This window comes from Oncorhynchus mykiss, chromosome 13, assembly GCF_013265735.2.
Source record: "Oncorhynchus mykiss isolate Arlee chromosome 13, USDA_OmykA_1.1, whole genome shotgun sequence".
NCBI lineage: Eukaryota > Metazoa > Chordata > Actinopteri > Salmoniformes > Salmonidae > Oncorhynchus > Oncorhynchus mykiss.
The window spans coordinates 71409221-71423746 of NC_048577.1; the positions used below are offsets into that span (position 1 = coordinate 71409221).

The 14526-nt window shown below is 50.3% G+C and overlaps 1 protein-coding gene across 1 annotated transcript in view; it reads right to left on the reverse strand.

Annotated features, from left to right (window-relative positions):
• Nucleotides 1-1798: 1798 nt before the first annotated feature.
• LOC110487145 (xylosyltransferase 1) overlaps nt 1799-14526 on the reverse strand; it is a 76228-nt gene continuing 63500 nt past the window's right edge. The window contains exons 9-12 of the mRNA XM_036942087.1: nt 12732-12895; nt 5558-5753; nt 2803-3136; nt 1799-2326 (exon numbers count right to left, since the gene is read on the reverse strand). Of these exons, the coding sequence (XP_036797982.1) occupies nt 2004-2326; nt 2803-3136; nt 5558-5753; nt 12732-12895 (1017 nt within the window). The 3' untranslated portion in view covers nt 1799-2003. The remainder of the gene's footprint in view (nt 2327-2802; nt 3137-5557; nt 5754-12731; nt 12896-14526) is intronic.

Here is a 14526-nt window from a genome sequence, read left to right on the forward strand (position 1 = left end):
CATGAAGAGTAGAGAGTTCTACAGGGTAAACAGGGAGATGAATACCATCCCTGGCTACTGTACATGCCAATTATCTCTCCTTCCTCCCCGTGTCTTCACTTCCTGTCACTGATTGAAAAGGAAATGACTGGTATCAGAAACATGGTGGAAATTCCCACTACGGCTCTCCCAATCCAATGCTTTTAGATTTGTGGAAAGTAGTGAACGAGTGTACACTTCAGGAGAAAGGAGATGTTATCGTGATGCACCCCCTTTGTCATCCAGCAGAGCTGAGATACAGACATGGCACAGAAGAAAACCCACACACGCTCGCTCGCACACACACACACATTCACACACACACACACTCAGTCCAAATTAGTTCAGTAGGGGCTCAGAGGAGAATAAATGAGAATATGGAGGTATTTTCACTCCTCTCTCCTGGTCTTCCTCTCCTTTTAGTCCTCTCCTTCCTTTCAGAGAACGGTGTCGTGTCCCTCCATCTCCTTTCAGAGAACAGTGTCGTGTTCCTCCGTCTCCTTTCAGAGAACGGTGTCGTGTTCCTCCATCTCCTTTCAGAGAACGGTGTCGTGTCCCTCCGTCTCCTTTCAGAGAACAGTGTCGTGTTCCTCCGTCTCCTTTCAGAGAACAGTGTCGTGTTCCTCCATCTCCTTTCAGAGAACGGTGTCGTGTTCCTCCATCTCCTTTCAGAGAACGGTGTCGTGTTCCTCCATCTCCTTTCAGAGAACGGTGTCGTGTTCCTCCATCCTCTTCTCCAGGCATGAGTATTTGTCCCAAATGGCACCCTACTCCCCTTAGGGCTTTGGTCTAAAGTAGTGCACTATATAGGGAAAAGGGTGCCACACAACAATCAATAAATAAATCAAATTCAACTAATCAGTCAGTTTAGCCTCCGAGACAGAAGGTGGCGCCACCTGATGCTGAAGAGGATGACTCTGCTCCTGATCTCATTTCTTCTTGGTTTCAGTCCACAGCCTTTTTTTTCCTACCTGGCTCCTGAGTTACGCCATGGTTGGTGTTGACGCCGTTCGTACAGTAATCCAATGCATTCAATCTCCTCCCTTTCCTGTGTCCCAAATGACACCATGTTCTCTATATAGTGCACTACTTCTGATCAGAGCCCTATGGTAGTGCACTATACACTGAGAGTACAAAACATTTAAGAACACCATTCTTGATACCCACAGGAAACTGTTGAGTGTGAAAAACCCAGCAGCGTTGCAGTTCTTGACACAAACCGGTGCGCCTGGTACCTACTACCATTCACCCTCTGAATGGCAACACATACACAATCCATGTCTCTATCGTCTCAAGGCTTAAAAATCCTTCTTTAACCTGGTCTCCTCCCCTTCATCTACACTGACTGAAGAGGATTTAACAGGTGACATCAATAAGGGATCATATCTTTCACCTGGATTCACCTGGTCAGTCTATGTCATGTATAACACCAGGTCAGTCTATGTCATGTATAACACCTGGTCAGTCTGTGTCATGTATAACACCTGGTCAGTCTATGTCATGTATAACACCTGGTCAGTCTGTGTCATGGATAACACCTGGTCAGTCTATGTCATGTATAACACCTGGTCAGTCTATGTCATGTATAACACCTGGTCAGTCTATGTCATGTATAACACCTGGTCAGTCTGTGTCATGTATAACACCTGGTCAGTCTGTGTCATGGATAACACCTGGTCAGTCTGTGTCATGGATAACACCTGGTCAGTCTGTGTCATGTATAACACCTGGTCAGTCTGTGTCATGGATAACACCTGGTCAGTCTGTGTCATGGATAACACCTGGTCAGTCTGTGTCATGTATAACACCTGGTCAGTCTGTGTCATGGATACAACAGGTGTTCCTAATGTTTTGTCCACTCAGTATACAGGAAATGGAGGAGCAGTTTAGAATGCACCAGACCACCTCACCACACACTAAAACGTTTCCCGTCAGCTCATCCTCCAAGCCATTGGTTGGCTGTAGCAGTAGCCGTGGCGACGGTGCTACCTAATCCGTCCGTTCCCTCTGGGGGGACCCAGATCAGACTTGGGGTCGGGACTGAGCGCGCTCCATCCCGTCTCCCGACACCGCTGCATAACGGGACAGGAGCTAGGACCCTGAGAACACACGTCCGCTGCGGACCACACCCCTGCCAGGAGATGGTCCACCCAGCTCTGGAGCTCCGCCCCTGTCAGTGATGCTTTAAACTCCGCCTCTTCCACCTGTCCCAGGTGCACTGGGAGGTTGAGGATGGGGTTGAGGCCGTGGAAACTCTGATCCATGTAGGAGTTACGGACCGGCCCGCTGTGGAGCTTCACTGTGTCTTCTAGAGAGAGAGGGAGGAGGGGTGGGGGGGGGGGGGGGGGAGGAAGGAAGGAGAGGAGGGGTGGGGGGGAGGAAGGAAGGAAGGAGAGGGAAGGAGGGGTGGGGGGAAGGAAGGAAGGAAGGAAGGAAGGAGAGGAGAGGAGAGGAGGGGAGGGGTGGGGGGGAGAAAGGAAGGAGAGGAGAGGAGAGGAGGGGTGGGGGGAAGGAAGGAAGGAAGGAAGGAGAGGAGGGGTGGGGGGGGAGGGGAGGGAGGGGCGAAAGGGAGATACCAATTATTTAAATTCCATATAGGTGTTACAGGATAGGCTGTGAATGTGTGTGTGTGTGTGGTTTGGTGTGTGTGTTTACCCTGGCGTATAGGTTGTGAATGTGTGTGGTTTGGTGTGTATTAGTGTGTTCCAGGTGATGTCGAGGTGTCCAGGTTCTAGTCCTCAGTCCAGTGTGTGTGTGTGTGTGTGTGTGTGTGTGTGTGTTTACCCTGGCGTATAGGCTGCTGGCCGTGGTGCTCCAGAGGTGAAACCACAAAGCTGGTGGAGGCCAGCAGGTTCCAGTGATGCAACACACGCAGCGTCCACACGCCGGGTCGTAACGGCACGGTTAACGGGGGCCGGTAGTGTGTGTACTCTGTCCCGCCGTCCACCAGGATGTCGTACGTGGCGGCTATGACGTTGGTGGGGTCCACCCAGACCACGGTTACCGTGACGTTCTGTCCCCGGCCCCAGCGTTGCATGGCAACCGGCTCCTCCGTGGGGCCCAGGAGGCTTCCGAAGTTCCTGAAGATTCTCTCTTTGGCGTCCCAGTCTGTACCCACCTGAGGGGAGGAGAGGGAGGACAGAGAAAGAGAGAGATATTGAGAGAGATCAAGAAACAGAGGGTTGATTTGAATGAAAACAGAGATACTGTAGAGAGAGAGAGAGAATCGTGTGAAGGATTTCCAGCAGGATAACCAGGTGGAGTCTAAGTCCCCTGAATGGCAGCCTGTAAACTACTTGATTTTTTTAACGACTTCCCTGTTAATTAACAAATGGTAATTAAATGAGTGTTCCAGCGACAGTGTGACAGGACACATCCAGTACCACATGTCATCCCCAGGGGGCAGCAGCAACCTGCAGCAACCTGACAATAAAGACACTTAACAAATAGTGACTCAGAGCCTGTTTCAGTGGGGACAGAACCACCATCTCTCTCTCTCTCTCTCAGGTACCAAAGCCTGTTTCAGCAGGGACAGAACCACCATCTCTCTCTCTCTCTCTCTCTCTCTCTCAGGTACCAAAGCCTGTTTCAGCAGGGACAGAACCACCATCTCTCTCTCTCTCTCTCTCTCTCTCTCTCTCTCTCTGGTACCAAAGCCTGTTTCAGCGGGACAGAACCACCATCTCTCTCTCTCTCAGGTACCAAAGCCTGTTTCAGCGGGGACAGAACCACCATCTCTCTCTCTCTCAGGTACCAAAGCCTGTTTCAGCAAGGGACAGATCCACCATCTCTCTCTCTCTCTCTCTCTCCCTCTCTCTTAGGTACCAAAGCCTGTTTCAGCGGGGACAGAACCACCATCTCTCTCTCTCTCCCAGGTACCAAAGCCTGTTTCAGCAAGGACAGAACCACCATCTCTCTCTCTCTCTCTCTCTCTCAGGTACCAAAGCCTGTTTCAGCAAGGACAGAACCACCATCTCTCTCTCTCTCTCTCTCCCAGGTACCAAAGCCTGTTTCAGCAGGGACAGAACCACCATCTCTCTCTCTCTCTCTCTCTCTCAGGTACCAAAGCCTGTTTCAGTGGGGACAGAACCACCATCTCTCTCTCTCTCTCTCTCTCTCTCTCAGGTACCAGAGCCTGTTTCAGCAGGGACAGAACCACCATCTCTCTCTCTCTCTCTCAGGTACCAAAGCCTGTATCAGCAGGGACAGAACCACCATCTCTCTCTCTCTCTCTCTCAGGTACCAAAGCCTGTTTCAGCAGGGACAGAACCACCATCTCTCTCTCTCTCTCTCAGGTACCAAAGCCTGTTTCAGCGGGGACAGAACCACCATCTCTCTCTCTCTCTCTCAGGTACCAAAGCCTGTTTCAGCGGGACAGAACCACCATCTCTCTCTCTCTCTCTCTCTCTCTCGTACCAAAGCCTGTTTCAGTGGGGACAGAACCACCATCTCTCTCTCTCTCTCTCTCTCTCAGGTACCAAAGCCTGTTTCAGTGGGGACAGAACCACCATCTCTCTCTCTCTCAGGTACCAAAGCCTGTTTCAGTGGGGACAGAACCACCATCTCTCTCTCTCTCTCTCAGGTACCAAAGCCTGTTTCAGCAGGGACAGAACCACCATCTCTCTCTCTCTCTCTCAGGTACCAAAGCCTGTTTCATTGGGGACAGAACCACCATCTCTCTCTCTCTCAGGTACCAAAGCCTGTTTCATTGGGGACAGAACCACCATCTCTCTCTCTCTCTCTCAGGTACCAAAGCCTGTTTCAGTGGGGACAGAACCACCATCTCTCTCTCTCTCCCAGGTACCAAAGCCTGTTTCATTGGGGACAGAACCACCATCTCTCTCTCTCTCTCTCAGGTACCAAAGCCTGTTTCAGTGGGGACAGAACCACCATCTCTCTCTCTCTCCCAGGTACCAAAGCCTGTTTCAGCAAGGACAGAACCACCATCTCTCTCTCTCTCTCAGGTACCAAAGCCTGTTTCAGCAAGGACAGAACCACCATCTCTCTCTCTCTCTCTCTCTCCCAGGTACCAAAGCCTGTTTCAGCAGGGACAGAACCACCATCTCTCTCTCTCTCTCTCTCAGGTACCAAAGCCTGTTTCAGTGGGGACAGAACCACCATCTCTCTGACTCTCTCTCAGGTACCAAAGCCTGTTTCAGCAGGGACAGAACCACCATCTCTCTCTCTCTCTCTCTCTCTCTCTCTCTCAGGTACCAAAGCCTGTATCAGCAGGGACAGAACCACCATCTCTCTGACTCTCTCTCAGGTACCAAAGCCTGTTTCAGCAGGGACAGAACCACCATCTCTCTCTCTCTCTCTCTCTCTCTCTCTCTCTCAGGTACCAAAGCCTGTTTCAGCAGGGACAGAACCACCATCTCTCTCTCTCTCTCTCTCTCTCTCTCTCTCTCTCTCTCTCTCTCTCTCAGGTACCAGAGCCTGTTTCAGCAGGGACAGAACCATCTCTCTCTCTCTCCCAGGTACCAGGGATAGGTTACATTTAAAGTGTGTGTGTGTGTACGTGCGGGCGTGCATGTCTCACCTCTGCAAACTGTAGTCTGTTGAGTGTGTTGGTTGCCGGGGCCAGGGTGAAGTGGTTGCTATGGGAGACCCAAGTCTCTAGGGTCTCTAGCTGGCTGGTTGCTAGGTTACTAGCATGTTGACGAACCAGGTAGCCTTGGAACACGTCTGACAGGAAGTACAAATGGACAGACACCGGGTGGCCCCTGGGGATATACCTGGGAAACCCCAAATATACACAAACAGTACAATTACACACCCAAATATCCACAGACATCCACCCAAATATCCACAGATCTCCACCCAAATGTACACAGATCTCCACCCAAATGTACAGCCATCCACGGAAATGTCACTTCACCCCCACCTACATGTACAAATTACCTCAACTAACCTGTGGGGTACACTGACTCAGTACCAGTACCCCCTGTATATAGCCTCCACACTGACTCTGTACTGGTACCCCCTGTATATAGCCTCCACACTGACTCAGTACCGGTACCCCCTGTATATAGCCTCCACACTGACTCAGTACTGGTACCCCCTGTATATAGCCTCCACACTGACTCAGTACCGGTACCCCCTGTATATAGCCTCCACACTGACTCAGTACTGGTACCCCCTGTATATAGCCTCCACACTGACTCAGTACCGGTGCCCCCTGTATATAGCCTCCACACTGACTCTGTACTGGTGCCCCCTGTATATAGCCTCCACACTGACTCAGTACCAGTACCCCCTGTATATAGCCTCCACACTGACTCTGTACTGGTACCCCCTGTATATAGCCTCCACACTGACTCAGCACTGGTACCCCCTGTATATAGCCTCCACACTGACTCAGTACCGGTACCCCCTGTATATAGCCTCCACACTGACTCAGTACTGGTACCCCCTGTATATAGCCTCCACACTGACTCAGTACCGGTACCCCCTGTATATAGCCTCCACACTGACTCAGTACCGGTACCCCCTGTATATAACCTCCACACTGACTCAGTACTGGTACCCCCTGTATATAGCCTCCACACTGACTCAGTACTGGTACGCCCTGTATATAGCCTCCACATTGACTCAGTACCGGTACCCCCTGTATATAACCTCCACACTGACTCGGTACCGGTACCCCCTGTATATAGCCTCCACACTGACTCAGTACTGGTACCCCCTGTATATAGCCTCCACATTGACTCAGTACCGGTACCCCCTGTATATAACCTCCACACTGACTCAGTACCGGTACCCCCTGTATATAACCTCCACACTGACTCAGTACCGGTACCCCCTGTATATAACCTCCACACTGACTCGGTACCGGAACCCCTGTATATAGCCTCCACACTGACTCAGTACCGGTAGACCCTGTATATAGCCTCCACATTGACTCAGTACCGGTACCCCCTGTATATATCCTCCACATTGACTCAGTACCGGTACCCCCTGTATGTAACCTCCACACTGACTCAGTACCGCTACCCCCTGTATATAGCCTCCACACTGACTCAGTACCGCTACCCCCTGTATATAACCTCCACACTGACTCAGTACCGGTACCCCCTGTATATAACCTCCACACTGACTCAGTACCGGTACCCCCTGTATATAACCTCCACACTGACTCAGTACCGGTACCCCCTGTATATAACCTCCACACTGACTCAGTACCGGTACCCCCTGTATATAACCTCCACACTGACTCAGTACCGATACCCCCTGTATATAGCCTCCACACTGACTCAGTACCGCTACCCCCTGTATATAACCTCCACACTGACTCAGTACCGGTACCCCCTGTATATAACCTCCACACTGACTCAGTACCGGTACCCCCTGTATATAACCTCCACACTGACTCAATACCGCTACCCCCTGTATATAGCCTCCACACTGACTCAGTACCGCTACCCCCTGTATATAACCTCCACACTGACTCAGTACCGGTACCCCCTGTATATAACCTCCACACTGACTCAGTACCGGTACCCCCTGTATATAACCTCCACACTGACTCAGTACCGGTACCCCCTGTATATAACCTCCACACTGACTCAGTACCGGTACCCCCTGTATATAACCTCCACACTGACTCAGTACCGGTACCCCCTGTATATAGCCTCCACACTGACTCAGTACCAGTACCCCCTGTATATAGCCTCCACACTGACTCAGTACCGGTACCCCCTGTATATAGCCTCCACACTGACTCAGTACCGCTACCCCCTGTATATAGCCTCCACACTGACTCAGTACCGGTACCCCCTGTATATAGCCTCCACATTGACTCTGTACCGGTACCCCCTGTATATAGCCTCCACACTGACTCTGTACCGGTACCCCCTGTATATAGCCTCCACACTGACTCAGTACTGGTACCCCCTGTATATAACCTCCACATTGACTCTGTACCGGTACCCCCTGTATATAGCCTCCACACTGACTCAGTACCGGTACCCCCTGTATATAACCTCCACACTGACTCTGTACCGGTACCCCCTGTATATAACCTCCACACTGACTCAGTACTGGTACCCCCTGTATATAACCTCCACACTGACTCAGTACCGGTACCCCCTGTATATAACCTCCACACTGACTCTGTACCGGTACCCCCTGTATATAACCTCCACACTGACTCAGTACCGGTACCCCCTGTATATAACCTCCACACTGACTCAGTACCGGTACCCCCTGTATATAACCTCCACACTGACTCTGTACCGGTACCCCCTGTATATAACCTCCACACTGACTCAGTACCGGTACCCCCTGTATATAACCTCCACACTGACTCTGTACCGGTACCCCCTGTATATAACCTCCACACTGACTCAGTACCGGTACCCCCTGTATATAGCCTCCACACTGACTCAGTACTGGTACCCCCTGTATATAACCTCCACACTGACTCAGTACCGGTACCCCTGTATATAACCTCCACACTGACTCTGTACCGGTACCCCCTGTATATAACCTCCACACTGACTCAGTACCGGTACCCCCTGTATATAGCCTCCACATTGACTCTGTACCGGTACCCCCTGTATATAGCCTCCACACTGACTCTGTACCGGTACCCCCTGTATATAACCTCCACACTGACTCAGTACCGGTACCCCCTGTATATAGCCTCCACACTGACTCAGTACTGGTACCCCCTGTATATAACCTCCACACTGACTCAGTACCGGTACCCCCTGTATATAACCTCCACACTGACTCTGTACCGGTACCCCCTGTATATAACCTCCACACTGACTCAGTACCGGTACCCCCTGTATATAGCCTCCACATTGACTCTGTACCGGTACCCCCTGTATATAGCCTCCACACTGACTCTGTACCGGTACCCCCTGTATATAACCTCCACACTGACTCAGTACCGGTACCCCCTGTATATAGCCTCCACATTGACTCTGTACCGGTACCCCCTGTATATAGCCTCCACACTGACTCTGTACCGGTACCCCCTGTATATAGCCTCCACATTGACTCTGTACCGGTACCCCCTGTATATAGCCTCCACACTGACTCAGTACTGGTACCCCCTGTATATAACCTCCACATTGACTCTGTACCGGTACCCCCTGTATATAGCCTCCACACTGACTCAGTACTGGTACCCCCTGTATATAACCTCCACATTGACTCTGTACCGGTTCCCCCTGTATATAGCCTCCACACTGACTCAGTACTGGTACCCCCTGTATATAACCTCCACACTGACTCTGTACCGGTTCCCCCTGTATATAGCCTCCACACTGACTCAGTACTGGTACCCCCTGTATATAACCTCCACACTGACTCAGTACTGGTACCCCCTGTATATAACCTCCACACTGACTCAGTACTGGTACCCCCTGTATATAACCTCCACACTGACTCAGTACTGGTACCCCCTGTATATAACCTCCACACTGACTCAGTACTGGTACCCCCTGTATATAACCTCCACATTGACTCAGTACCGGTACCCCCTGTATATAACCTCCACACTGACTCAGTACCGGTACCCCCTGTATATAACCTCCACACTGACTCTGTACCGGTGCCCTCTGTATGAAGCCTCGTTATTGTTATTCTCATTGTTTTACTTTTTATTATGACTTTTTATTTTAGTCCACTTGGTGCATATTTCCTTCTTCTTGATCTACACTGTTGGTTAAGGGCTTGTCAGTCAGCATTTCACGGTAAGGTCTACACTGTTGGTTAAGGGCTTGTCAGTAAAGCATTTCACTGTAAGGTCTACACTGTTGGTTAAGGGCTTGTCAGTAAAGCATTTCACTGTGAGGTCTACACTGTTGGTTAAGGGCTTGTCAGTAAAGCATTTCACTGTAAGGTCTACACTGTTGGTTAAGGGCTTGTCAGTAAAGCATTTCACTGTGAGGTCTACACTGTTGGTTAAGGGCTTGTAAGTAAGCATTTCACTGTAAGGTCTACACTGTTGGTTAAGGGCTTGTCAGTAAAGCATTTCACTGTAAGGTCTACACTGTTGGTTAAGGGCTTGTCAGTAAAGCATTTCACTGTGAGGTCTACACTGTTGGTTAAGGGCTTGTCAGTAAAGCATTTCACTGTGAGGTCTACATTGTTGGTTAAGGGCTTGTCAGTAAAGCATTTCACTGTGAGGTCTACACTGTTGGTTAAGGGCTTGTAAGTAAAGCATTTCACGGTAAGGTCTACACTGTTGGCTAAGGGCTTGTCAGTAATCATTTCACTGTAAGGTCTACACTGTTGGTTAAGGGCTTGTCAGTAAAGCATTTCACTGTGAGGTCTACATTGTTGGTTAAGGGCTTGTCAGTCAGCATTTCACTGTGAGGTCTACACTGTTGGTTAAGGGCTTGTCAGTAATCATTTCACTGTAAGGTCTACACTGTTGGTTAAGGGCTTGTCAGTAATCATTTCACTGTAAGGTCTACACTGTTGGTTAAGGGCTTGTCAGTAAAGCATTTCACTGTGAGGTCTACATTGTTGGTTAAGGGCTTGTCAGTAAAGCATTTTACTGTAAGGTCTACACTGTTGGTTAAGGGCTTGTCAGTCAGCATTTCACTGTGAGGTCTACACTGTTGGTTAAGGGCTTGTCAGTAAAGCATTTCACTGTGAGGTCTACACTGTTGGTTAAGGGCTTGTCAGTAAAGCATTTCACAGTAAAGTCTACACTTGTTGTATTCGGCGCGTGTGACAAATAAAGTTTGATTTGATTTGAAATGTCCACAGACACAGTCATACCCACTCGATGGTACTCAAAAACACATCAGAACAAACTGGGCTTCAGTCACAGGAGCTGGTGAGGAACAGAGAGATCACTCTACTCTCAACCCCCCCACACACACACACATCTTGGCCCCCCACTTCTGATACACACCCAACCAGCAACAAGTGTCTCCTTGTGCTTGTGTACACACTCCACCCATAACCTGCACACACACACACACACACACACCGTCCTCTCCCCCCCTAACTTACATGGCTGGAAAAAGCCAGTCTGAGAGACTGAGGCCTGTTTGTCTAAATGTAACAAGTTATTCTCCATATTTGATTTGGAACTCTTGCAACATACCCACACAAACACACGCACCTAGACAGACAGACAGGAAGACACAGATTGAAAGGCAGACAGACAGTCAGAAAGGAAGGCAGACAGACAGAAAGGAAGGCAGACAGACAGATAGAAAGGCAGACAGACAGTCAGAAAGGAAGGCAGACAGACAGAAAGGAAGGCAGACAGACAGATAGAAAGGCAGACAGACAGTCAGAAAGGAAGGCAGACAGACAGAAAGGAAGGCAGACAGACAGATAGAAAGGCAGACAGACTCTGCTAGTTAAAACCTAGCTCCTAGCCTGGTAATGATGAGATCTGGTCTCTGCTAGATTAAACCTAGCCTAGTAATGATGAGATCTGGTCTCCTCCGCTAGTTAAAACCTAGCTCCTAGCCTGGTAATGGTGAGATCTGGTCTCTGCTAGATAAAACCTAGCTCCTAGCCTGGTAATGATGAGATCTGGTCTCCTCCGCTAGATAAAACCTAGCTCCTAGCCTGGTAATGATGAGATCTGGTCTCCTCCGCTAGATAAAACCTAGCTCCTAGCCTGGTAATGATGAGATCTGGTCTCTGCTAGATAAAACCTAGCTCCTAGCCTGGTAATGGTGAGATCTGGTCTCTGCTAGATAAAACCTAGCTCCTAGCCTGGTAATGATGAGATCTGGTCTCTGCTAGATAAAACCTAGCTCCTAGCCTGGTAATGATGAGATCTGGTCTCCTCCGCTAGATAAAACCTAGCTCCTAGCCTGGTAATGATGAGATCTGGTCTCCTCCGCTAGATAAAACCTAGCTCCTAGCCTGTTAATGATGAGATCTGGTCTCTGCTAGATAAAACCTAGCTCCTAACCTGGTAATGGTGAGATCTGGTCTCTGCTAGATAAAACCTAGCTCCTAGCCTGGTAATGGTGAGATCTGGTCTCCTCCGCTAGATAAAACCTAGCTCCTAGCCTGGTAATGATGAGATCTGGTCTCTGCTAGATAAAACCTAGCTCCTAGCCTGGTAAAGGTGAGATCTGGTCTCCTCTGCTAGATAAAACCTAGCTCCTAGCCTGGTAAAGGTGAGATCTGGTCTCCTCTGCTAGATAAAACTAGCTCCTAGCCTGGTAATGATGAGATCTGGTCTCCTCCGCTAGATAAAACCTAGCTCCTAGCCTGGTAATGATGAGATCTGGTCTCTGCTAGTTAAAACCTAGCTCCTAGCCTGGTAATGATGAGATCTGGTCTCCTCCGCTAGACAAAACCTAGTTCCTAGCCTGGTAATGGTGAGATCTGGTCTCCTCCGCTAGATAAAACCTAGCTCCTAGCCTGGTAATGGTGAGATCTGGTCTCCTCCGCTAGATAAAACCTAGCTCCTAGCCTGGTAATGATGAGATCTGGTCTCTGCTAGATAAAACCTAGCTCCTAGCCTGGTAATGGTGAGATCTGGTCTCTGCTAGTTATTCACTGGCGTACACACACAGGCCCACACACACAGGCCCACACACACAGGCCCACACACACAGGCCCACACACACAGGCCCACACACACAGGCCCACACACACAGGCCCACACACACACACACACACACACACACACACACACACACACACACACACACACACACACACACACACACACACACACACACACACACACACACATCCACACCTTCCGTACTGACCTGCAGCTGTTGTTGTCAGGGTGGCCCTGCAGTGACGTGGCGGCCCGTGATAGGCCCATGCGTGTGAAGGCGTGGTAGTGAGTGAGCTGGCTGTCTGATAGGCTGGCAACGCTGTCCGTCTCATCGTACACATTCTCCCAGTACGACTGGAGCCCTGGGGTCTCCTGGAGGAGAGGAATCAGTTTTATAGTAGAACCCTGGGGTCTCCTGGAGGAGTAGAACCCTGGGGTCTCCTGGAGGAGCAGTGTTATAGTAGAACCCTGGGGTCTCCTGGAGGAGAGGAATCAGTGTTATAGTAGAACCCTGGGGTCTCCTGGAGGAGAGGAATCAGTGTTATAGTAGAACCCTGGGGTCTCCTGGAGGAGAGGAAGCAGTGTTATATTAGAACCCTGGGGTCTCCTGGAGGAGAGGAATCAGTGTTATAGTAGAACCCTGGGGTCTCCTGGAGGACCAGTGTTATAGTAGAACCCTGGGGTCTCCTGAGAGAGAGGAATCAGTGTTATAGTAGAACCCTGGGGACTCCTGGAGGAGAGGAATCAGTGTTATAGTAGAACCCTGGGGTCTCCTGGAGGAGAGGAATTAGTGTTATAGTAGAACCCTGGGGACTCCTGGAGGAGCAGTGTTATAGTAGAACCCGGGGGACTCCTGGAGGAGCAGTGTTATAGTAGAACCCGGGGCTCCTGGAGGAGAGGAATCAGTGTTATAGTAGAACCCTGGGGTCTCCTGGAGGAGAGGAATCAGTGTTATAGTAGAACCCTGGGGTCTCCTGGAGGAGAGGAATCAGTGTTATAGTAGAACCCTGGGGACTCCTGGAGGAGAGGAATCAGTGTTATAGTAGAACCCAGTACGACTGGAGGAGAGGAATCAGTGTTATAGTAGAACCCTGGGGTCTCCTGGAGGAGAGGAATCAGTGTTATAGTAGAACCCTAGGGTCTCCTGGAGGACCAGTGTTATAGTAGAACCCTGGGGTCTCCTGGAGGAGAGGGATCAGTGTTATAGTAGAACCCTGGGGTCTCCTGGAGGAGAGGAATCAGTGTTATAGTAGAACCCTAGGGTCTCCTGGAGGAGAGGGATCAGTGTTATAGTAGAACCCTGGGGTCTCCTGGAGGAGAGGAATCAGTGTTATAGTAGAACCCTGGGGTCTCCTGGAGGAGAGGAATTAGTGTTATAGTAGAACCCTGGGGACTCCTGGAGGAGCAGTGTTATAGTAGAACCCGGGGGACTCCTGGAGGAGCAGTGTTATAGTAGAACCCGGGGCTCCTGGAGGAGAGGAATCAGTGTTATAGTAGAACCCTGGGGTCTCCTGGAGGAGAGGAATCAGTGTTATAGTAGAACCCTGGGGTCTCCTGGAGGAGAGGAATCAGTGTTATAGTAGAACCCTGGGGTCTCCTGGAGGAGAGGGATCAGTGTTATAGTAGAACCCTGGGGTCTCCTGGAGGACCAGTGTTATAGTAGAACCCTGGGGTCTCCTGGAGGAGAGGGATCAGTGTTATAGTAGAACCCTGGGGTCTCCTGGAGGAGAGGGATCAGTGTTATAGTAGAACCCTGGGGTCTCCTGGAGGAGAGGGATCAGTGTTATAGTAGAACCCTGGGGTCTCCTGGAGGACCAGTGTTATAGTAGAACCCTGGGGACTCCTGGAGGAGAGGGATCAGTGTTATAGTAGAACCCTGGGGTCTCCTGGAGGAGAGGAATCAGTGTTATAGTAGAACCCTGGGGTCTCCTGGAGGTGAGGGATCAGTGTTATAGTAGAACCCTGGGGTCTCCTGGAGGTGAGGGATCAGTGTTATAGTAGAA